This window comes from Lampetra planeri, chromosome 1, assembly GCF_965212315.1.
Source record: "Lampetra planeri chromosome 1, kcLamPlan1.2.h2, whole genome shotgun sequence".
Lineage (NCBI taxonomy): Eukaryota > Metazoa > Chordata > Hyperoartia > Petromyzontiformes > Petromyzontidae > Lampetra > Lampetra planeri.
The window spans coordinates 8,122,952-8,148,800 of NC_136107.1; the positions used below are offsets into that span (position 1 = coordinate 8,122,952).

At 43.7% G+C, this 25,849-nt stretch overlaps 2 protein-coding genes across 9 annotated transcripts in view; one reads left to right on the forward strand and one right to left on the reverse strand.

The window, feature by feature from the left end:
- VWA8 (von Willebrand factor A domain containing 8) overlaps window positions 1–6,667 on the reverse strand; it is a 63,340-nt gene extending 56,673 nt beyond the window's left edge. Inside the window, exons 1-2 of one of the 6 annotated variants that reach the window (XR_013588987.1) lie at window positions 6,429–6,665; window positions 4,144–4,221 (exon numbers count right to left, since the gene is read on the reverse strand). Coding sequence is in view for 4 of the 6 variants with exons in the window: in XM_078619949.1 (XP_078476075.1) it covers window positions 4,144–4,221; window positions 6,429–6,606 (256 nt within the window). In the remaining 2 variants the exon portion in view is untranslated. Of the gene's footprint in view, window positions 1–4,143; window positions 4,222–6,428 lie in introns of those variants that run through there. The other 5 variants (XM_078619949.1, XM_078620035.1, XM_078620216.1 and 2 more) reach the window with 5 other exon arrangements.
- Window positions 6,668–9,127: 2,460 nt separating this feature from the next.
- LOC144737633 (NACHT, LRR and PYD domains-containing protein 1 homolog) lies at window positions 9,128–25,365 on the forward strand. Of its 3 annotated transcripts, none has more exons than XR_013589069.1 (9): window positions 9,128–9,315; window positions 11,409–11,496; window positions 13,489–13,617; window positions 14,098–14,199; window positions 16,797–16,928; window positions 17,446–19,099; window positions 20,908–20,991; window positions 21,999–22,777; window positions 24,303–24,455. XR_013589069.1 is itself a non-coding variant. In XM_078620527.1 (9 exons), the coding sequence occupies exons 1-9, from the start codon at window positions 9,202–9,204 to the stop codon at window positions 24,421–24,423; spliced, it is 2,466 nt and encodes an 821-aa protein (XP_078476653.1). In that variant the 5' UTR covers window positions 9,129–9,201; the 3' UTR covers window positions 24,424–25,365. The 3 variants fall into 3 exon arrangements, 2 of the variants coding, with proteins under 2 accessions (XP_078476653.1, XP_078476567.1); XM_078620527.1 differs by having other exon boundaries at window positions 9,129–9,273; window positions 22,694–22,777; window positions 24,303–25,365; XM_078620441.1 differs by having other exon boundaries at window positions 9,130–9,315; window positions 22,694–22,777; window positions 24,303–25,365.
- Window positions 25,366–25,849: the final 484 nt, after the last annotated feature.

The window sequence follows — 25,849 nt, forward strand, 5'->3', positions numbered from 1 at the left end:
CCCCAAATAACGCACCGACTCGCGTAACAAATGGCATTTCTGGGGCTTAAATTTCAAATTAGCAGCCCGCATCTTTAGGAAAACCGCCCGCAACCTCTGGAGATGTTCATCAAAAGTTTTACCAAAGACAATAACGTCATCCAAATAAATCAGGCACGATTCCCATTGCAATCCAGCCAAAACCAATTCCATCAATCGCTGGAAAGTTGCCGGCGCTGAGTGTAAGCCCATCGGCAACCGGTTGAATTGGAACAGGCCGTGCGGTGTACGGAAAGCAGTTTTAGGCTTAGAATCATCGTCCAGAGGAAGCTGCCAGAATCCCGAAAGTAAATCTAGTGTGGAGAAGAATCGCGCTCCCGCCAAAGCGTCCAGCGATTCGTCCATCCGTGGGAGCGGGTATGCGTCGGCAACCGAAATTTTATTAAGGCGCCGAAAATCCACGCAAAACCGCAACGAGCCGTCCTGCTTTTTAACCAGGACGATCGGCGCTCCCCACGGGCTGGTGGAGGGAGAAATGATGTCGGCGGCTAACATGTCATCAACAGCCGATTTGACATGGTCCTTTTCGGCAGGACTTAACCGAAACGGATTTTGGCGAATTGGCGCGCTGTCACCCGTGTCAATATGGTGACGCAGCAGGTGAGTGCAACCCAAATCATATTTATCACGACTGAAAACGTCGGAAAATTCCCTCAGTAGCCTTCTAAGCTGTTGGCGCTCTGAATTTGTCAGGTCCGTCGATTCCGCACAAAGCGCGTCGAGCCACCCTTCATCGCTGTCCGAATGTGGGAGCATCCGGGAAGCAGAGCCAACGTGGTTCGCGACAGGTACCTCGCAGGGCATCGGCGTCGCATGCGCGAGCACCGTCCCTTGAGGAACCACCACCGTCTGCGATCCCACATTGAGGACCGCGATGAAAGGGTCCCCGTCCCCTCTTACAACGGTCTGGGCCGGAATCAAATGAGGTCCATTAACCCCGGCCCTAGACGGTCCCAGCAAAACACCCTGATCCCCTATGCCCTTAGCGAAGGGCTTACGAAGTTTCAGAGGCACTAGCATTTGAGCTCCCGGCGGCACACGAACAGTCTTAACAACGAACGCCGGTACCGTCGCGAACGCCGTCGGAGCCGCCGCAGGGGATGGCAGGAACGCCATGCGCCGCCCCGACGGAAGCTCAATGCATCCTTGGTCGATCAAAATACGAATGGGCATTTTGCCTAAGAAATCCGTCCCCAGCAGGCACGGAACCGCCAGCGAGGAGGAAACGAAAATCGGCCCCGACAATTTGATGTCCCCAATAGAAATTTGCGCTCGAATCTGTCCCATGATGCCGAGAGAGCCCCCGTTAGCGGCATAGAATGGGACGTTAACCGGCATTAAAGGGCGGCTTTGTACGGGCAGAATATTGTAAATTAATTCCGAAATGATTGTCGCCGATGCCCCCGTATCGACCAAGATGCGTACTTCTACCCCGTCAATGTGTCCGACCACGGCCGACGACCCTGACGACGCGGCTACCACGCGATGGGCCAACACGGACCACTGTTTGGGCTCGATTTGAGTCCCCGCAGTGATCCGCGTTGGCCCCTTGCAACGCGACATCGGCCCCCCGTTTGTTGTGGTGCGAGAGTGTGCAACGGGTGGGTGCTTTGGCCAAGCATGTGTGGTGCCGCGACTCGCCGGATCATGTTGCTGGAGCTTGGGAAGAGGAGGGCCGGCGTCCCGTCGAGGCGTCGTCCCGCGCTGTCGCGGAGAGCGGCACCCCGAGGCGACGTGGCCCCGGACGCCGCAGTTGAAACACCGCGGGAGCCCCGGTGGAGACGATGGGCGGTTGAAACGGCTTGACCCGTCCCGGGCCGACCGTACTTCTTGCGCCTGTTGCCGTCGATGGTCGACGGCGAAGAGCTCCTCCGTCGGAAGGGTGGCTGCAGCCACCGCACGCCCTGCCGATGCCCTGCTGGCTTTCCGCCGCAGAGACAGAAGGTTGGCGTGAAGGAGGCGCGCCGCCTGAAGAGAGGTCATCTCAGCGTCCTCCTGTGCGACGACAGCGATGTCCAGGTCGTCTGCCAGGAGGAGTATTTTCTCCGTGACCATCGCGTCCACGCCGTCATCGTCCATACGGGGAAAAGCCGTCTTAGCCAGCGCTAGGAGGCTCGTCCTGTATGCCAGGGGCGACTCCTTTTCACCCCGCTTGCGCTCGTAGAACTGCTCTCTGCATTCTGCTGAAGGTCCATAGACCCCGGCCAGCAGTTGTAGCGCCTTCGGCAGAGTAGACCGCTTCTCTTTCGGCGCCGATGTGAGGGCGGCGAGCGCGTCTGCGTCGAGGAGCGCCGGCAGCGCGCAGAGGGCTTCATCGTCGGACCACCTTGCCATTTCTTGGTGGGCGATGAAGCGTCGCTGGAAGCCGCCCCAGTCGCCCTCTGCACCAACAAATTCTTTCAGCGGAGGCAGCCGTTGTTGCAGCGCAGCGATCGCCTTGGAAGTCTGCAGGCTCTTATTCCCGGGACTCGGCTGTGCGTCGGCGCGAATGGCAGATGGAATCGCCTGTCGCCGATGTGATGACGCTCCCTCCGCTGGTGATGATGCAGCTGTCCCAGCGAGAGCGGTGTCGGACCCAAGGTTGAGCCCGGCCACGCCCTCTGCAGCTGCCGTAACGATGGCGGGAAATTCAAAGTTGGAGTCTTCAGAAATGGCGGGAAGGCGCTCAGGTCGACGACTCCCCTCGCCCCGTGGTGGACCACCAGCCCCCAGCCGCGTGATGTTTTCCAGCGTGGCGGCAGCGGCGTACAGTAGCTCCGCCAGTCTCTCGTGAGCCAGCCGTAGCGCGTCTGGCTGCGGCCCCTCCTCATGCCGATGCCCCGGTAGGAACGCGTCGGCCCCCGGCTGCGCCATGTCTTGGTGAGCCGTCTCGGGCTCAATGACTTCAGCAGTGTCCTCCTCCGGTACTCTGGCTCGAGCTGTCTGGCGTGTTTCCATGTCCGTAGTTCTTCTGACACCAGATGAAGTACCGGTAATTACGCTGGACACCCAGGTTGAGGCACACGTATGTTTATTCAAGCTTGTCGGTACAGGACAGCACTAGAGGGGGTAGCGGCCCCCTCACCCGGATAACTGGGGATACACCCTAGCTAGTCCTGACCTACTCCCAAGTCCTCCACTAACGTGCTAGGGGAGGCTAACTGGCCCGACACTGGTGAGTCGGGCTACGGTCTCCGGAGTCCCAGGGTACTGACCCTGGTTCACGGAACCACGCCTCTGGCTCGATCCTCCGCAGCCCTTACAAGGGCGGCGTCGAGGGGAGTCCAGGGCTTCTAACTAGAAGATCTTCCTTCTTCCTCCTTCGTTCCCAGACTGAGCCACGAGCTCTCTCTGTCCTCCCCCTTTATACCCCCCGTCAGGATCACAACCCCCCAGGCTGCCTGATGCGGACGTCGCTGCGGGCACCCCACCCCCGTGTACTCCCGGAGCTCCGCCCACTGTGTTTATTCCCCGTTGGATCCCATGCACCTACAGCCCTCCCGTAACAACCCTACACATGCATGAATGCCTTTAATAACCCACACCCCATTGTCATATTCTACCCTGACTCAGGCCTAGCAACTGAGATGAGCACAACCCAAGCTCTCTGCTAAAAATACAGACCATTTCCCAAAATGCCACCTATTATATATATATTTTTCCCTTTTAGGGCCAGTGTTATTGACAATTGTCATGCATTATATTACAATGGACAGCAGTGATAAACCATCGATGGTTAACAGGAAGCAGTTTCACTATAATATCGGCATTTCTCCAAATCCTCTACATGGACCAGCTTGTTGCAATCAATAGAAGGTTAAAGATTTGTTCATGAAGTAAAATGTTTTATTTGAGATTATTCAGGAGAGCAACTTTTTTTATGCACGTTCACTGTGATTTATTTGGGTTTATGATTAAAAAACAAAGACCTAAGCTATTTCGAGTGACACCCTCCCTGAAAATGTTCAGCAAACACATTTTCTTAAAACCTCTGTATATTTTACATGTTTATTCTTTAAAGTATATTTCTAATATGCTTAACATAAGAACTGTTTTTGCCATTTCTTGTTTACTCTAGATTGCTACAAAATATGCAAAGCAACCAATAGACATTTTGACACTTACTGTGCTTGACAGGCACCAACTCAGGGTTTTGCGGCCGCTTCACCTGACGGGATACATCTCCAATGGTTATGGTCTCCCCTGGTCACAGGAGACAATACAATGAAGCAGTTGTTAATACTGTAATACCAAATTTCAGCAGCATTTGTCTATCTAAATAAAAAGACATTCTCCATAGACTCCATTTAATGCGGTGTAATGCAAACCGATAAGCTAAATTAATGATGAAAACAGATTAAATACCCATTAATTAAAGAAAATTATGCAGGTGCGTAGATCCTGTTGAAATGTTCTACACCTTTGCTATAACAGGCAGCTAATATCGAATCCGTTCAGGAGCACGCCTGCCTTTAAGTATCTCTTCAGCGTGCCTGGCAAGACAATGTTGATTAATCTTTTCCAAGACTTTTCCCAGGCAAGTTTTCTAAGAAACTGGAAGCACTGCATTCTTCCAATTCTGCAGAGCCCACCGCATTGTCCAGGTATTTGATGTAATGCCACGCAACCTGCAGCACAATCAACATCCCTCAGTAGTTTCCTGGGGAGGTCATCTCTCACTCATGATTGCAAAATAGCTCTCTATTGCTGCTCGTTTCTGATAAGGACTAACGATTCTGTTCTATGCGAGAAGTCAAAAGGGCTTTACCACAAAACACACACAAACCACACTTGTGAACATTCCAATTTTACACGGATTAAAATTAAAAATTAACATTAAATTAAATGTTCATCTGACTTTTTTCGAGGAGTGAAACTGGGAAAATCCACAACCCCAGAATCGCCTGGCCCCGCCTTTGTAGGCTCGGCCAAGTTGGCACCACCACAACTTCTGGTCTGCTCTGTCTGACCTCTGTACAGCCATTGCGCAACACAGCATAAATAAGCCACGGTCGTTTCATTCCAACGCTTTATCAGTAGATCACGCCTATTCTTTTATATATTTTTTTTTATGAACCTTCTATGAGCGTGTACATTTTGCTACAACTAGTTACTTCACGAGGGAACCGGTTTAAGAACGTTTTGTACAATCGCTATATCCCATTATTGTGTGCGCACATTAAAAAACAGCTTATAAATAAAGTGACTTGTTCTGGAAAGTTGTCAAACACAGCCATGCGTCGATTTTATCATATTTGACAGCATTCTTGCGATTATTACATGTACACAACATTTCAATTATAACAATTGTAATACTCAGCTGCTGAAGCCAATAACGTACGATGTTGATGACCACTAGTCTCAATAAGCGCCACTGTTAATGAGATCCACTGGTCTAAATGACCTCGAATGTCAACAAGCTCCACTACACGTGTCACAGAGCTCCACTACAAGTGTCACAGAGCTCCACTCAAGTGTCACAGAGCTTCACTACAGTGTCACAGAGCTTCACTACAAGTGTCAACGTGCTCCACTCCAAGTGTCAATGTTCTCCACTACAAGTGTCACAGAGCTCCACTCAAGGGTCACAGAGCTCCACTCCAAGTGTCACAGAACTCCACTCAAGTGTCACAGAGCTCCACTCAAGTGTCACAGAGCTCCACTCAAGTGTCACAGAGCTCCACTCCAAGTGTCAATGTGCTCCACTCCAAGTGTCACAGAGCTCCACTACAAGTGTCACAGAGCTCCACTCCAAGTGTCACAGAACTCCACTCAAGTGTCACAGAGCTCCACTCAAGTGTCACAGAGCTCCACTCAAGTGTCACAGAGCTCCACTCAAGTGTCACAGAGCTCCACTCAAGTGTCACAGAGCTCCACTCAAGTGTCACAGAGCTCCACTCCAAGTGTCACAGAGCTCCACTACAAGTGTCACAGAGCTCCACTACAAGTGTCAACGTGCCCCACTAGAAGTGTCAACGTGCTCCACTCCAAGTGTCAACGTGCTCCACTCCACGTGTCAATCAGCTCCCCCAGTGTTTACGAGCTCCACCACAGCACTGCGCCCAAGGTCATCCACGTGCTCAAACACCGGCTGCCCGGCCACGTGACTCGCGAAGCGCTGCGCCGATTGGCTGGCGAGCGGCACTGGACGCGCGCACACGACAGGAGAAGTTCACAACAACGCGGTTCAACTCGCGATTGAGAGCTCTATGGACACTCGGCTCCCGCGACAAGCCGACGCGGAGACGCCTCTCCACTCGAGACCGTGACGAGACTCGAGACGCGACACCAAGAACGCAGCTACTTGCGGAGCCGTGACCGCTCATGACGACTCGGTCCCGAAGCTTCCCCACGCGCGCCACCCACGGCTCTCGCCACCGCCGCATGGCGGAGCCGGGGCCCCTGGGCACCTGAGGAGGCTGCGCAGAGCGCGCGGCGGGCGACGGCTCGGGGCCCCGCCATGGCACCGGCAAGGAGCCGCACGCGGCGCAGCGCGGCGTGCGGCTGCTGCTGCATGGCGCCCCTTGTTGTTGTTGCTGCTGCTGATGATGATGATGCTGATGATGATGCTGCACACGCCGGCTTCATGCGGTGGGCGGGCACACGTGACCGCAGCCAACCAATGGGTCAATGCTTCCGGGCTGGTGCGGGGCATTCTGGGACTTGTCGGCGTGCCCTCCATCTTGTTTAGTTCAATGTTGCACTGCAGGTTATAAAGCGATTTGACGTCAACTTGTAAATGTGGGTTTACTCTCCAACACACCGCTGGACTGAAGTAGTTAACTAATTGGCGAGTTGTTTCCGTGACCAAGCCTTAGGGGCCGTCCATAAATGACGTCACGCGATTTTTGACGATTTTTTTACCCCCCCCCCCACTCGTCACACGACGTCACAAAGTCAGACCCCCCCTCAAATATGACGTCACAAAGCTCTGCCCCCCCCCCAATCATATTTCCATTTTGAAAATAAAACATGCTTCAAATCGCTTTAAACTATTGTCATTGTAGTGCGTATTTAATGTGGCGCTGCACTCTGATGTAGGAGAAAACATTAAAAAGTCTATTTTACTAAGTAGAACGTGTCTATATTTATTTAAAGTTGCGCATTTTGATGTGACATCACATTTCTCAACCCCCCCCCCCCCTTCGTCACACATCGTCACAAATGTCTGACCCCCCCCCCCCCCTAGGTGCGTGACGTCATTTATGGACGGCCCCGTACTGGCTGTGTCGAGTGGTGAAGGGTTACGACACATTTACACTTTGAATAAATATAGACAACACGTTCTACTGCATTAAATAGACTTTTTAATAAATGTTTTCTCCTACAACATCAGAGTGCAGCGCCACATTAAATACGCACTACAATGATAATAGTGTAAAGCTATTTGAAGCATGTTTTATTTAGGGGGGGGGGGGCAGAGCTTTGTGACGTCATATTTGAGGGGGTGCTGACTTTTTGTGACGCCGTGTGACGACGGGGGGGGGGGAGTCAAAAATCGTCCAAATTCGCGTGACGTCATTTATGGACGGCCCCTTTGCTCCTCGCCCTTTTGAGTTCCGTGACTCTAGAAACGTAAACACGTTTGGTGTACCATCAATAACCAATTTGCTATTTGTTTTTTTTTTCAATTAATCATTTCCTCCCCATCTTATTCATTTCTATTATATTTATCGTTTGCGTTTCCTCACTTATATGAACATCCAGTCGGTTGACCTGGGTTTAGGGTTTGAAGTTTGTTCCACTTCCACTGTTATCATACACAGTCCTCTTCATCAACTGGTGACACAATCCACACCGCTTGCAAGTTTATTCTGGACTCTTGGCGGTGTCTCTTCTTGCGTATTGCGGCAACTTTACAGGGGCTAAATGACAATGTCGAGGTCTGGCAGCCACGAGAGGGCTTCAGGAGTCGGTGTTGTTTGGCCCTTCCTCCATTTGAAGGAACGCAGAACGACAGCGCTAAACTCTCATTATCCCATAGCTGTTAATCCATACGGTTTATACCCCGTATTCTTGTACACGGGAATTGAGTTTTCAGGTCCATACGGCGCACAGCCGTTTCAATATGGGCAAACACATTTTTATATTTTAATAATAGGGGTTTTCACATTTTTTCTGGCAACAAAACTGACACCTTTTGCAAGGAATCATGTTTACATTAACCACAATACATGCAGTCAAATGCAAACAAAAAAACAATACTCTGATAATTTATGCATTGTCCTTGAAACTGATTGGTCCACACCAGAGACGGCTTTCTTTTGAGCCTCGTCTCAATTGGTGCTAGACCAGAGGACGCCAACAGGCGTTGTTTTAATATTGACCACAAGTATTGTGGTTAATGCACACATTATTCCTTGTAAAAAGGTTTCAGTTTTGTTGCCAGAAAAAGGGGAAAACCACTATTATTATATTTTGGTACTGGCAAAGGAGGTCTAATGATGTAGATTTCTCTATTTGTCTATTTGTATGGGTTTCTCCCTTGTGATAGGACTTTATAGGATGAACGTTGGAATTCATAAGGGGCACGGGGTGACCAATAAGGTCTGAATTGGTCTGTAATCCAGGGTTGACAGGTATATCATCCTGAAGCGTCTTTTTTCAAAGGTTTTACTTAACTTGATTCCTCTGTTTGTCTGGGTCAAATCTTGTAATCAAAATTTCGTCCACTTCCCGTTGTCCAATCAATTCCACATTTGTGCACACGTACTCAGATCCGGTGACAATGAATGCCTGTATCAAAATCAGCATCAATTAATCAATTAATTGGCTCTTTTAAATCAATTTACATTTTGGATGAACGGCTTATTAATTAAAGATTTATTTGTGTAGGTCAAAAACGCCACGGTCCTTAAACTCTGGAATCGCCTCGCCCAAGAAGCAGGCGCAACGTGTCTCTTGTAATCAAGATTTCGTCCACTTCCCGTTGTCCAATCGAGTTATTTACTTTTTAGTGCACTTTAAAATAAAACGGTTGTTAAAAAAAACGTTTCTAAGGAGTTTATTAACCGATAGTTGTAAACGCCTCCTCCTCCTCTCCACCCCACAGCACGGAGTGCAATAACTCCACCTAAACATCCGTGCTGGCGTTACCGTATCCTGGGTCAAAGTCACCTGGGTTGTTTACGAGTTTGCTGCACTTCCTGCACCAGATTGACGCCGTCCTTACCCTGTCCAAAAATGATTGCCCCGTCAAAACGCACGCGGCGTCAAGCCGCCGTCGCCGTTCGAGTCGTTCTGCTACTGATCTCAGTGAGTGTCGACCCATTGCGACAACAAGAACAACAACAGTCCGTGCGTTTTCAGCTACAACAATTAAGAACACTTTGCGCGCACGCCGTTTTGGGGAAGTTTGCGCACCTCGCTGGTTTCGTTTCGCAACGCTTCTGTTGTGCTGTGGAGGGGGGCCCCGCCGTGGTCTCTGCGCTCTAATTGCGATTTTTCTGACAGATTTTGCGATTAAATATTATAAAGTCAAGCTTCAGTTCAATATTCACTGTGTAATGGATTTAAAACATGTGATGGAGCATTACCGCACGATACCATCAAAATATCAACTGCTGTATGTATTCTAATGCAAGGATGAGAACTGAAAAAATATTAATTCCTTCCAACATGTATTTATTAAAATGTTTAAATTGAAATAGAACAATCAAGCATAGAACAATTGTTAAGTTAAATAAATAAAGTTATAATATCTTAATTTGAAGCTTTCGTGACTGCAGGAATCCATACTCTTTGGTTCTTTCGGTAAAGTCACGTAGGTAGAAAAAATAAAAAATAAAATAATATATCACGAAATTTCCGCCCGAGGACGAGCGCTTGTGTTGCGATCGAAACGTTGTGATCTTTCATTATATTTTTTCTACATACGTGACTTTACCGAAAGAACTAAAGAGTATAAAGTTATAATAAGAAAAAAATAAAACAATTCCAATAAGAAAGCAATAGGACTTTTAAAATCGCAAAAAATCGCAGCCTTTGCGATTTGTTAATCGCATTGTATCAAATTTCGATTTGAAATGGATTAATCGTTCAGCCCGAGCTCGGGCGCTGCTAACTTGTGCACGGAGCTGCGATCCCAGCCACGGCTAACGTCAGTGGCGAGTGTCGTCTGAAGTGGTCCCTCCCCCCCCACTTCAACCCACAGTTACCAACGTTGCTGCCCACATGGTCATACAACCCCGATGACCCGCAGCTATGTGGTAATGTGGGGGTGACCTTCACCCAGCAGTGACGAAGGGCTGCTTGTATAATTTGAAATGGAAGTGCAGTACGTGTGTATGTATGTTGAACTTTTTACTGGTAGGAACCTCCTGGTTACACCAGCTCACATGGGATTATTGTGTCCGTCGTGCAGGGAGGGGCTGGGTGGGGAGGGTGGGGCTGGGTGGGGAGGAGGGGGTGGGGAGGGGCTGGGTGGGGAGGGGCTGGTCACCCCGTTTAACCTACTCACGCCGGCTTGTGCCCGCCCTCACAGTCGGGCATATTTGCAGAATACACCACGCCGCCGTTGACCTTAGCCATTGACCGAGCAACCCAACGTTCCTACCAGCTCCCTCCGCAGGAATGTGTTTCGCACCGTACGTAGCCAACCGTGATTAATCGGAGGTCACACGGCGGGTGGAATGCAGGGGACCGTGCTCACCGGAGGAAGGACGACAAACTAAACAGAAAAAGAAGTTCTAAAGGAATGAGTTTTCAATCTAGATTTGGAAGGAAGAGCGTTCCAGACGGCCGCAGAAGCGCGTCTGAAAGCGCGCGCGATGCGACGACCATCGTCTTTGTTCGATGTGGCTGTTGTGGCTAAGCGCTTTGTGTGTAATGAGTGCCACCTTATAATAATGTATTCGATCGGCCAGTACATTAATATTCCACAGACCTTTGTCAAGCCTACTGCGCATGTGGAATTAAGCGTTGGCCTTTACACTTAACCCGTCATCAAAACTACCTCTAAAAAGCAAACATGCGGATACGTCAGCTGTGCTTGCGCACAGCAATTGCTCAAGCTCTGTTGTCCCCTATATATATTAAGATGTTTTCAGCTAAATCTGCTTAGAATGAGGTGACGCTCAGACAGACGCCGAGCGAGACAATTTCTCTAGAGGTATCGCGCATAGAGAACACTGCGCTGGGGAACACGGCTCGTGTACTTGTGGATGCTTCCGACAACAGAATCATCAACACCACCCCGTTGTGCGCTGTTCCTTTTGAGCAAGGTTAATAATTTCCTCTCGTAGACTTTGACCCCCAACATCGTCCCACTTTGTATCCCTCTCTACCACCAGTTTTAGATCCCTCTGCCCCCAGGTATATGAAGGGGGGGAGTCTGTGGAAGATGAATGATTTATTTGAGGGGATGAAACTTGTTTTTACTCCCATTTCAGATTTTTCTGTTTGACAAACAAGTGGATGGTTGCTCTGATGCAATGTACGAATCAACGACTGGAATTTGCTGTTTCATGTGCAGTGAAGGTAAACAATGCAACTTTTGCATAGTTACAATTTCCACACAGGTTACACCGGTTTTCAGCCAGTCCAAACCTCACAATCACATTGCATTTGTTGTTTTTGTATATCTACTGTGCCACGTAACCCAGTACATTATTGGCTGATTCGATTATGGTATACCTAGACCACCTCGTTTGTTGTACAATTGAGTATTTTTATCAATTAAACGGAACTTTATGAACATTTACTTTAATTCTATACCTTTCCCATGTCGTCGGATAGGACATGTTTTTTATCATGGATTTCTCAAAACAAGTATATATAGTAATGAATTACAGTAACCACATTATGGTAAGGAACAGCTCCTGGTATATGATATTAGAGAACTGCTGTATTGTAGTTCAGAAATAACTTGAATAGGCCACTTCCACACAACAGGAGATGGCAGCCGGAATCTTACAGCCACAAATAAGGATTATTTTTGGTTCATCTAATCCAGGGGTCGGCAACCAAAATAACAAGAAGAGCCATTTCTTTCCAATTCGGTACAAAATTCAGTATTTCAAGAGCCGCAATGCATCTGAGTACATACTGTACATACGTACATATTGTCAAGAAGCAGCCCGTAAAGAGCCGCATGCGGCTCCGGAGCCGTAGGTTGCCGACCCCTGATCTAATCTATCGGCAAATTCACAGGGATCTGAAAATACAGTAATGGGAAGAAGTCCAGTTCTCTTGACCCCTGTGAATAATAGTATTTACTGCTAAGAAAATGACAGACCAAATGAGTTATATTGTATCTCTAAATATTCATTCAAATCACCTGGTTGAACCGAAATGGTGGTTGGATGGGTGACCTCTATGCATGAAACAGGTGTTTTAGGTTTGAAGTTTTCGTGACTGCAAGGATTCATTACTCTTTGGTTTTTTCGGTAAAGTCACGTAGGTAAAAAATTATAATAAATTAAATCACGATATTTCGGAGGCAACACAAGCTTCCGTCTACGTGACTTTACCGAAAAAAACAAAGAGTAGGTGTTTTAGGTTTCTCCAGGGCTGATTTGCAAATTATGACAAATTGGTCCCATCCCATGGATTAAAATCATCTTTAATATCATACCTCGGTTGTGCCCTGAGTTATCCTACACCATTTTTTTTAATATATTAAATTTGTTGGTGTTTGGCTCCACATCTGCCTGTAACTTTCCACATTATTGGAAAGGCATTATCATGTGTTTGCAAGTCCAGCCATTTTGGTTTAATGCGTTTATAGAAAATGTTAAAGTTATATTAGTTGGTTTAAATGAGATATAAATAGTTCTTATCTGGTAGATACATGATTAAGATTCATCCTCACTGTCTAAGAAACGTTTTAAGTTTGGAAATTAAAATTCTTAAAAGTTATTTAGAAATGCCACAGTGGCGAGATGTTAACTACTACGCCTGGTATGCAGTAAGACATGGGTTCGATCTCGACCCCGACGCCTGATGTAGATTTGGAGTTTGCATGTTCTCTCCATAGTCGTGTGGATTTGTCTCCGGGTCCTTCCTTTAACATTTAGAATCAACATGCGTTTAGAATATATGGCTGTGATACATTTCCACGTGATAAGCCACTTCGTTGAGCTATAATTTGTGACCAGGTCACTTCTGAAAAAGAGCTAGATAGCTCAGTTGGCCTTACCAGGTAGAATACAAATAATTTAGTTTATATCTACTAGACACACACTTTCTGTTTTTAGGGTATCACCTTTAATGAACATTGCACTTGTTTTACTTTGTGAAATATAAAATACAATAAAATTGGTGTTAACTTGTTTATATTTTTGTTAGAAAGACTTAAAGTGAATGTTTACTACAATATTTAAGTACATTTGTTGTTTTGAATTGGAATGGTTGGGCCGGCGGTCAGAACATCAGAACGCACTCCTCACGTAACGTATTTGTGATGTAATAATATAAGTATAACATTGTTCATGGATGCAAATTGAATGTATTTGTGCTGGTTTATTCCAGGGCAGTACAAGATGTTTGATTGCTCTTCTAATGAAGGGGATTCATTCTGCAGACAATGTAGTAATGGACACTACATGGATAAAGTCAACAATGCGACAAAGTGCAACGAATGCAGCGTCTGTGACGCCAGTAATTACTTCATATGTAACATTACATGTATTTTAATAGTTATTTTTAACTTTGAAATTGCATTCTAATTTCACGTATATTTAATTTTGGTGACCATGTAAAGACTATACTACCCTTCTAGTCTTAGGTAGATGCATGCTTCTGCATTTCAAATCACGACGTTATTATATATTGTGTAAATTGGTGTTGGAAAACCTTGATTTAGTCCAGAGTATGTTCACCCATGAAATCCTTGTCTGTCATGTAGACCCATAGTTTAACAACCCTCCAGAAAAGAGTGTATTCAGTTCCTGATGGGCATTATAATGGTGAATCAAGCCATAACCATTAAAGAGCCGAGCCAAAAAAGTCCATTAATGTTACAAGATAAATAGATTTAATGGTAAAATATCCATCACCTCTGAAATGGTGCGCAAAACTAAGAAATATGTATTCTGTTTTGAATATTGTGGATGTAACTTTACGTTTGGTTTTGTGCAGACGAAGAAGTTGATCAGCCGTGTAATCTGAAACGCAACGCCATATGCCGCTGCAGGGAGGGTTACTACCGCCATGATATTTCAAATCGTTGTGAGGAAACTGGTAAGCAATAATAATAACCATGGTTACTGTAAACTGATTGTACAAGTAACCGAATTGCAAAAGCCACAATACTAATTAAAATTGTTCTTTCTGAAGAAATGTTAAAATGGTCATTATAAATATGAAAAATGCAAATTCCTTATAGAAAAATATATGATCAGAGGGTGTATCTCCATGCATTATTGCATCACATGCTGACACAATTAAAAGCCCTGCCTCAGTGTTCTAGCTCTGTAGGCCAGTATGAAGTTGCTGAGTGCATTAGAGGTGATTACAAATACTGTAGAATACACAAACCGTTCACTTGAATTGTGACTGGGTGTTATAATGCATTCCTGTGATTCAATATCTTCACTATGACATAACCACTTATTGGAAAAGGAAAGATATAATCTTACATCTTATTTAATATTCTACATGCTAATCTCTCAAGAAAAATAAATCATATTGCCCAGTATTATATGTAGAGGAAAAGGTTTCAGATGTCAGACTAGAAGAATTAAACTCGACGAAACTCAAGACCGAAGAGCGGCTCTACACCATCAGAGCGAGACCAGCTGTGCTTGGCCCGCGACTGGAAAATGCTAGTTCACATTGGCCGACAACTTGTGTTTCCTCCGGAGATCACAACCACCACCCTAAGACCTGGCATGGTGCTCTGGTCCCGTTCGCTCAAGAAGGTCTTCATGATTGAGCTCACAGTACCCTGGGAGGACTCAGTAGATGAGGCTTATGAGCGAAAACATCTGCGCTATGCCGATCTAGCTGCCGAAGCACGGCATCATGGCTGGAACACAGAAGTCCGACCAGTGGAGGTGGGCTGCAGAGGTTTTGTGGCAACATCTACAAGCAGACTGCTTAGAGACCTGGGAATTAAGGGCCAGAGCCAGCGTTCGGCAATCAAAGCTGTATCGGAGGCGGCAGAAGGCAGCAGTCAGTGGCTCTGGATGAAGAGGAAAGACCCCAGCTGGGCCCCGAAGTGAGAGGGCCAGGAGGTATGCGGTCAACAATGCTTGACTCAGGGAGGAGGACGCCCCTGCCATGCATAGTCCCATGGGATGTTGGCTATTAACAACAAGGCAACTCCTATGACTAATTGGGCATGGGACGCAAGCATAGGATTGATCACCCTGTCGCTGGCCGCCTTTGGGGAGGGTGTATAGTGTGAAAGGCCGAAACACCCTAGGAACCAAGGGTACACTACTGACGATGCGCTCCCTAAATTTCACCAGGCTCACTGTTCATGAACTCTTGGAAGTGCTTGCACAAAGGATAGTAACATCTCATCCTGTGTTCTTGGAATCAGTATGAAAAGGGGGGAAAGCTCCTGGACCAATCATTATGGCTAGACAGAACACTTGTTGAAATCATATTTGTGGACTTGTTCACAAAATTATTACATGGGAATTAAAATATAACAATACGTTTTACCCTTTCTGGCAAAAAACAGGTGTCAATATGTAAAACACCAAACAGAATCCTTATGTAAGGAATTATGTCTGCATTAACCACACGTACTTTTGGTGAACATGCAAACAACAAACATGCTCTGATAATATATATGTGTAGTGAGTCACTCAGAGACACTTGTAGTAGGAGGCACTCTATTTAATATAGCCTTCACAGGTTCAAGGAGTAACTACACTAGAGTCAGGACAGCTAGCAGGCTGCCTGACTAACAACTCCGAGGAGGTGAAGACGGTGACGAAGACTCCAGCAGCATGACGGGTTCCACTGCAACAACAGCCCCGAACCTTAGCTCAGGGTCCCCTTTTATCCACCCAGCGTGGCCTCACTCCACCCCCGGCCACGCCCCCCTTCGAGAACCTACTCGAAGGTTCCTGGGCTTTACCTCACGTGCCCCCTCTATTACCTTTGCCCCACATCCCTCTCTCTGGCTTATCACGTGGCCTGTTGGCAGACAGGGCTGCTACAACAACAGGTCCCCTTCTCTGCCAGCAACCAGCGCTATGCGTCATAGTGACACATTCCATGTCGCTACATATGCATTATAACACTGATTTGAAGAACTAAACACCCATTAGCCTCTTACTGTACTGTATGTATATCAATTGTTCACGATGATCATTGCGAAGATAATGAGATTGAATAGATATACTGAGATTACATGAAGAAATTACCAAAATGTATAAAAAAATTGACTCAGGGCTACACGTTTTAGCGAAAATTATTTTGCAGTGATATAAATTCTAAAAAAACTGGATTGGAGAAACAAAGGCATGTATATTAATGGAAACATTAATCATTTTACATTTGTCATAGAAATTATATCATTCAATGGGAATTAACTTCCAAAAGTGTTAAAATAGCTAAATATAGAAAGTTTATCTTGGAATAAACATGAGCAAACAAAGTTAATGTATAACATTTAACATCAATAATATTTTCCACAAGCATTTACATTCATTTATTTGTGACTTTTTGCAGTAAATATAACATTGGTCTAATGGTATGAAGGCAGCTAATAAATGTTGGCATGTGTTATTATTGTATTGTACTTTCACACTGTCTGCTGACAACACCATGGGGATGTTTTATTTAAGTTAAAAAACCTCACTTTTACCTTCTCTCCTCAGGGCATGCATCTGCTGGCATAATTGCCCTAATCATCTTGGTTATGATTTTGGCAGTGAGTCTTTTAATTTTTTTTTTTTTAACGAGGAAAAGATCTAGGAGGACCAGTGCACGTTACACATCTGTTCAGAATGGTAAGAATTTCATTTATTAAAACACTATTGTATAATGTCATTGTATATGCTGCGCTGTGTTTATATGAGATGAAGTAATATGCAGACACTGTGCAGTGAAACCTCTCATCTGCACTCCTATGCTATGTGCCTCATCCGTGGGTGTCAAATTGATTATCATGTATGTATGTTGAACTTCTTTCGCACCATACATAGCCAATCGTGCTCATTGGAGCTGCGGGGGAAGGACAAACATTTCCGACAATGATACTAGTCACGCTGCTGCTGATAATGGCGAACCCGAACGATGGCGCTCCCACTTGTTTATGGATTCCATTTGGAAATGAGCTTCTTAAATATGTTGAACTTTCAACCACAGTGTCGCCTTAGTTTTTGACGTAATGAAAGTGTAAATTATCTGTAAATGGGCTCTGGGTAAAATTGGGGATTGTTGGGAGTATTTTACTGACTGAAATGTAATGCTAAATACCAATTTTAACTGCTAAATATTGATTTGTATATTTCTGTTCCATTGCAGATGATGATCTTACACGTTACAATGAATACTTAAAAGACAAGACACAGTACATAGTAGACTACAACTCAGCAGAAAATATCCTCCTGGAAAACAGATTCGTGTGTCCTTTGCTATTCCCAATTAAACACGTTGGGTATCCCAAGGGGCATTATTTCATGTCCAGGCAAACGAAACACACCCACACAATAAAAGACAAACCAATGCATTATAAACAATTGTTTGACCCAATTCTCGAGCTAACGCCTCGCCTAGTTGTGCTCGCTGGTGATCCCGGAATTGGAAAATCCACTCTTTGTCGAAAAATTGTGTACGATTTTGTTTCTGGAGATTTGTTTCATAACTCCTTTAAGCACATGATCTTCTTAAGATTTAAAGAAATAAATCATTGTACTGGTGATATTTCATTCAGAGAACTGTTGGCAAAAAATCATTCAGGTATCAAAACGTTTCCCGACCTCTCCACAGCAGGAGATATCATTATAGTATTAGATGGGCTAGATGAGTTCAGAGATCGTCTTGACTTTAACTTATCCAGCAGTGATCCAAATAAAAAAAGTAAAGTGAATGAAATAATTGCTGGTCTGATAGAAGGAAAGTTGTTGAAAGGGGCTTCTATTTTACTTACAACACGAAAGGTTTCGCTGCACCAATTGGATCCCGTTCAGGTCGACCAATACGTTGAGATTGTAGGATTTCACGAAGAGGAAATAAAAACATACTTTGCAAAGATGTTCCCACAAGATAACATAGAAAATGATGTCTATGAGAGAGTACAAAAATGTGATCGCTTGTTCAATTTCTGTTACATCCCTGCCTTCTGCTGGATAATAGCTTTAACAATGAAGTCATGTTTGAACAAGGACAACATTTTTCTCAAACTATTGAAGTCAAGCACCACAACTGAACTATTATCAAAGTTTCTTTTTTTGCTACTTAATCATCACACAGGGAAACAAACCGATGTCATTGAATCCATATCGTCACTTGCGAAGATAGCATTTTGGGGAATTGAAAAATACACTCTACAGTTTGAGAAAAAACATTTGAAAGAATTTAATGTGAACCCACAAAAGCTGAACGGTACTTTTTTGAGTGAGATATTTAAATCTGAAGACAATTCTAGAAAAACAAATTACGTATTTTTTCACGAGTCAATACAAGAGTTTTTTGCTGCGTTGACTTTTTATCTGCCGGACCCAAAAATAACAATTTCAGAGTTCATTAAAATAACGGAGTCATGTGATGATGGACATTACGATGTGGTTAAATTGTTTTTATGTGGCTTGGCATCCGAAAAATCATGGAGAAACCTTGATGACTACATTGATGCACCAGATTTTACTCTTAAAAAAATATTAATTGACTGGTTGAAAAATGACATCAGTCAGTACAAATATGACAAGAAAAAGATCATTCATATTTTGCATTGTATATTTGAGTTACACGACATACAGGCCACACGTGATATTACAGATGGCGTAGAAGAGATTGACATTTCAGAGGTGCAGATTTCATCAATGGATTGTGTTGCGCTCTCCGATCTCTTGAAAAATCTCAAGAAACCCATAGACACACTCAATCTGAGTAAATGTGGCATCGGCTTTGGTGAACTAAAAAGACTAGTGCCTGCTGTAAAGAACTGCAAAAGATTGATGTGAGTAAAATACTGATATATTAATTATGTATTATACAGCATTACCTTTCATGTATACAGCTCATTCTCGTGAAGAGCCCTTTTGTCAGGAGTGACATGCATAAGAAATTGCAGGGCTGCACCTTTACTTGTTTATACAATATTTTGTTTTCGGATGTCTAACCAATTAATGATAATTTGGCATGTGGAGTGAAACTTGGTTACCTGAAAAAGTGCTGTACATATGATGGGATCACGCAGGAGTTTGTACAGATGAGTCAGCAACCCCTTGAGATTATTGCCAACAACTGGGCAACGCATATCTCAGTGAGTTGGGTATTGAATTTTAATTACAATGTTTACCCAGCAATTTGGAGGTGTAATGAAACCTGCTTCACCTGCCGAATGAATAATACAACAGTACTCTGTTGTTCATTGTACACTTGCTTGCTTGATTCCATGTTTACAAATGTTTGTAGTTTCTGATGGGGTGTGATGGGTCTTAAAGCATTAGAAATATAATTTTACATGTAGAACCTTACAGGGTGCATTTTGCAGGAGGCCTGCTACGGAGAAATGTTGACTGCATGGCAGTCCATGGCTGATGATTCGGAAGTGGTGGCAAATGTGTTATGTATTCTATCTGCTTTGTGACGATATTATTGTGAAGGGCGCTATATTAAATAGTGTGATTGCTTATCCACAGAGGAGTCACCTGGAAGTGATCTCCTGTAAACACCAAATTAATATTTGTATGTGTGCCTTCTCACGGATAAGACGAAGTGGCAGCGAATACAGGTGACAGCAAATTGAATATGTTTGCATTTCTCCACGGATAGCTGCATGGATTGCATGAACAGTTTCTGTGGACAAATGTGGATGATATAATCCGGCACCAGCATGCCCCCCATATCGCCCTGGATAAGAGGAGGTTGACCTTATGCAGTATATAGAACTGTGTAGCATATAAGTTGGGGTTGCTATATCATGAAATGTAGTATATTGTGTTACCTGCAGTCATAAATTAGGCTGCTGACCTATCTATGCATGGTTTTTCTCCAGGTCGTACAGTTTTTCACCAGCAAATAAAACATTTTACAGTACTTTTCGATTTAAAGCTTTCGTGACTGCAGGGATTCATCTTCTTGGTTCTGTCGGTAAAGTCACGTAGAATGGAAATAATAAAATAATAAAAATTAAACATAATAAAATAATTCTCACGACGTTTCGGCCACAACGCAAGCAGCCGTCCTCAGGTGGCGAGCAGGTCTGTCGAGAAGACTCGACGAGAAGACTCGACAGACCTGTTCTCCACCTGAGGACGGCTGCTTGCGTTGTGGCCGAAATGTCGTGAGAATTATTTTATTATGTTTATTTTTATTCTTTTATTATTTCTATTCTACGTGACTTTACCGAAAGAACCAAGAAGACTTTCCAGTACTGTTTATGGATTTACCATACATTCCAAGCAGGACTGTGCTAAATCATAGACTTAACATTCTTGTTTTAGATTGAGAAGCAAAATAATCCTTTTTCCTCCTGATGACGATCGCTTGCGTTGCAATCGAAACGTCGTAGTTTCTGGTTATTTTCTTTGAACCTATCTACTTGACTTTACCGAAAGACCCAAGGAATATGAAAACAAACTATTAATCTTATGTACATTGTTAGGTTTTGTTAACGCTTTATTTGTATTGCTTGTAATTTGAAGGTTTACTTAAGTTTTTTTAGTGGCATAGTGTATATAGCAATAAATATCTTTGTATGTGTACGTTATTGTATTACAATATTTTTCTGTTACATGGATTCTTTTTACACGTGTTTTTTAGACTCCTAGGCAACCCACTTGGTGATGACAATTTGAAGTTTCTGGCAGAAGAGATGGAGGAATGTGGAAATCTGGAGGTGTTAGAGTGAGTGTTGTGTTATGTATTCTTGGTCATGAGCAACATGTTATTTGTATATCTCTTATATAAACATGGCATAACTTGATTTGGCTCTGTAGCTCAGGAGCTTTTGGCCAGCTCTGCCGAGATCCTGTGGTACATTTGGAGCAGCCACCGATGATTTTAAGCCAGTACTTAAGCGTAGCAAGTTGATGGTCTCAACCCAGTTGCTGTTATGTGAACAGAGAAATATAATGTCAACTTTGCTTTGTCAATTCAATATATTCCAGCTTTGAGGAGGAAAAGTTTTGTAATGTGGCATATAAACACGTGGAGAAGAGGCCTGTTGATGTGACTTCAGAGTAAATTCTGACATCGCCTTCCAGGAGGAATTCTGACACGACATTACTGTTACACTCTTTGGAGAGAGGACACGAAGATAAATCTCATTGCCATGTAACATCTTGCCAAATACACGTTCAGAATATAATTGTGGAAAAAAGGCAACATTATTTTATTAAACATTGGTAACTGCGGATTGTGCTGGTATTACTGGGCATTTACAAATTTAAACTTGGTAAAGAATGTGTTGATTTGAAGTTTTCGTGACTGCAGGAATCCCATTCTCTTTGGGTCTTTCGGTAAAGTCACGTAGGTAGAAAAATAAATAATAAATCACGACGTTTCGATCGCAATACAAGCAATCGTCATCAGGTGAAAAGATCCAGCAGTTCAAATGCTAAACAGTTCTACTGCTGTATTTTTTCACCTGGTGACGATTGCTTGTATTGCGATTGAAACGTCGTGATTTATTATATATTTTTCTACCTACGTGACTTTACCAAAAGAACCAAAGAGTAATATTTTAGTGCCTTGAGAATCTGGTGAAAACAATTTGGTAATTTCTACTTGTACCCAAAATTAGAAATATAAAAATTAAAAGTAACCATATTCACCATATTTTCATTTGATTACATTTGTGTAATGACTCGTGGACAACTCTAACTGTCGAGGTTTCTTTATTTCTTACTTAGGGCGCTTCACGCAGATAACTTGGTCAGGGATAATGCGCAGATAACTTGGGCCGGGGATGGCACGCAAGTGGCGACAAAGCGAAAACAGCGACGACGATAAGCCAAGTCGACCCCAATTCTACGGCAGCCCCCGGCCACGCCCCCTTTGTCGAACTCTCCAGCCCGTTCCCGAACTTCCCAGATAGTTCCCCCTCCGTAATTACCCCTCGTGACCACTTGGCCACGTCCTGTTCCTGCACCCACACTGTCTCCACACACGCAATGTCTCTACATCTGTAAGGATCACCCAAGCCCCCCTTTATTAAATAAATCATCAATACTGCCGTATGCTAGCTGTCGAAGGGTTAATCCGAGGGGTTCCAACAGTGAAAAGCGTGGGGAAAGGGGATATGGAAGTGGAGGACGGACAGGGGGCAGATAAGGAAGAAAGGTAATTGTTAAGGGTGAGAACTTAGGGATCCTTCCAGGAGATTCGGTAATAGAGAATAAAAAGTGGTCAGGACTTGAGTATGGGTTTTTTTTAATGAGGCATCCCACCAATGCATGTGTGCGTGATAATGGAATAAAATTTACTTAACTGAAGATCTTCTGTGGACACATTGTAAGCTCCACCGCTTTTACTGTCTTGATAACTGCTTTTTTAATGAATATTTTGCAATGAATAGATAAATGCACATTACCTTTTTTCTTTGCAGTTTGCAATCTTGCCAACTGACAAATGAATCAATCTCTGCTCTCCAGAAGATCGTTATGGCCAACAGTAATGTAAAGACACTCAGGTATGTTTTGTGTGACGCACTGGCACTTGTCAATTGTATGTTGGATTGTTACCTCCATTTTATTGGGGACAATTTCACCAGAGATTGATGACTTCCAATAGGGCTTCTTACACATACACCAGTTATATAATAAATAAAAAACTGGATGCTTTATTGGTGGCATGCCACTGAAATCTTAGACGTATATGCCTTCCAAAAAACAGATGAAGTTGCTTTGTGAAATGATAGCACATGCCTACTAGTGGACTCTTACAAGGTCAGAATGGAAGACACTTTTTATCAATTTGGGGTAGATTAGATGTGATGAACATTTCCACATGTCTAAAGTTCTTATGCTTGGTCGGAAATAAACTATGACCAGAGACAAAATTGACAACACTTCTCACAAACTTCATTTGAAGCTTTCGTGACTGCATGAATTACTCTTTGGTTCTTTCGGTAAAGTCACGTAGAAAGAAAAGAAAAGAAATAATAGAATACGACGTTTCGATTGCAACACAAGCAATCGTCATCAGGTAGAAAACAAACCGAGTGAACTTAGAAATACAATGCAATACAACAGTCGGCTAACAGTCATCACCTTACCTGGTTGATTACGTTCTTCCAAAGATTGCTAAATTTGAGAGAGAGACAAAACAGACACGGAGACAGACAAGCAGCGAGAGCACAGAGACAACAGACCCCACGCCTCTGTGTCGAGGCCTTAAATAGAGAGAGGGAGGCAGAGAGAGGGTGGGCAGAGAGAGAGAGGTGGGTCTGCTGGAGCAGAAAAATTAGCATGTCAATAAGAGCTGTGTGGAAATCCACCCCGCGGCGGCCGGGGGAGAGAAAGAGCGAATGGACCTATGAGACCCTGGTAAATTTTAGATAGAGAAATAGGCAGTTTCAGAAAACAAGCTTAGCAATTTTTTTAAAATGTAATGCAATGCAACACAGTCGGCTAATACACAGTTAACGCATATCCTGGTTGATTACGTTCTCCAAAGATTGCTAAATTAGAAGTTAAGTGTGAAATTTGAGAAAACAGACTTAAATCCTCCCCGTAGAGGTCGTTCAAACTTGATTTGAAGCTTTCGTGACTTCTCACAACTTTAGTTAAACGTTTATTTAATTTATATATTGGTTCCTCATTAAATAAGGCCTATGATGTGTTATAACACTTTGGCCCAAAATGTTGTTATCCTGCAGAGAAATAAATGGTGATTGCTGATGATATAAAAGTGTATATGATTATTAGCTTGTAATATTCATATAGCCGGGTGTAGTGGAACTTGCCTGTATTGGAGCAGTGGAGGCAAGGATTGGTGAATCACAAATGTTGTGAAACTCCCTTTCCATGGATGTTGAGGTGCCATACTTTGGCTTTCCAGGAGAATGCGCTACTCTGAGAGTGATTGAATACTGTGGGCATTGCAAATTGCAATTATTATAATGGCCGATTAAAATTCAGTAATTGCATTATATCCCCATGTTGGAATGTCATACCAGGAAATTCTTTACCTTGTTCCCATTATTTGTCTTTCAGGCTCTGCAATAACGAATTTGATGCCACATTCAGGAATCTCTTTTTTCAAATGGAGATAAACAAGAATGTGGAAGTATTATTGAACGACAATCCTCTCGATCAAGCTATCCATAACGTCTAATTGTGCATCCTCCGAAGGGCCAGGGCCTAAAACACCAACTATTACAACAAACGCATTACCTGGCATTGATGGGGAATGGAGGGTGCCGGTTATGAGTTATACTTCTGGTTCAAATTTTCCAAGTCCATAAACCTTTTCAAGAAATAAATTAACGAAGACATAAGCAATAACTCTTTAGAGATACTCATTCAGGATGGGCCAGATATTCAACAAGTTACAACACAGCACAACACGATCACAAGTGTGGATAGCGGATGTTTGCAAGAGGCCGTCCACACCACCATTCGGCAGCATCCTGAAGCTTCCTTAAACAATAGATCTATCGGGAAGGGAGCGGCCAGATGGCTATTGTATATTTTTCAGAAACGTGAAGTAAGATTTGTCTTGGCATCTGAGAGATGCTGGTTAAGAGCATTCTGGATTATTGCTGTATATATTAAAGGTAGTGTTAGTGACAGGTTTTTGTAACAGGTGACATTGTATATTCTATTATTAGCAGTATATCTAATTATTATTTACCTTTTCTACATATTTACGGTAAATGCGGATAACATGGACCATATCAATTGTTTTAAATAATGATTGGCTGGTGTAATGCAATAAGCAGTGCCTTTCAGCTGTGGCAGCATCAGGACCTTAACAGCAGTCGTGAAAGGTAATCATTTTTCATTAAATCTCCACAGCCATTCTTATCCATTGCTGGATGAATGCCAACCTACACCAACGGATATCATCGCTCAGACTCCAGTGGTTATCCTTTTGGGAGGATTCTCTCCATTATCAACGTTGGCTATATACGGCGCGAAATAAAGTTCAACATGCCCATCAGACATCACCCCCAATCAAGCCAAAACCCATCCGTTTTGATTTCACTTTAAATGTTAATCCAACGTACAGATGGTATGCATGTATTTTTGCTTGGAATAAATGGTTCGATTTTGAGTAGTAATGTGATGGTGCTAGAGAATGTGCCATGTGTCAGCAAAAAGAAAAACGTTGGAAAGATAAAATTAGTATTTTATTTCAATTATACTAGTATTTTAAAAAGTAAAAATGTAAAGTTAATTAAAAACCACCACATTTGCAATATGAAAACCAATCCGTTAGGTTCTCAACATTAATTACATTGACAACTTCCAATCATCCATTTACCTACATGTCTAAAAAAAAAACTTAAAATGTTTATGCAATACTAAAAAACACGCTGGCAGTTCGACTCGAATTAATACCAATGCATCTCAAATACCTCCCTATGTTAAGTACACCAAGAAAAAACACGGCCGAGCATTCACAAAACCGAGACAACAACACAGGCCGTATCTCGAGACGCGTTTCCCACACGGCAGTTGTGCGAGTCGGAATTCGAGGGAATCCTTCCCCGTATGGTGAACCATTTCAGGATTAGCGGTCACAAGCTTCGAAAAAT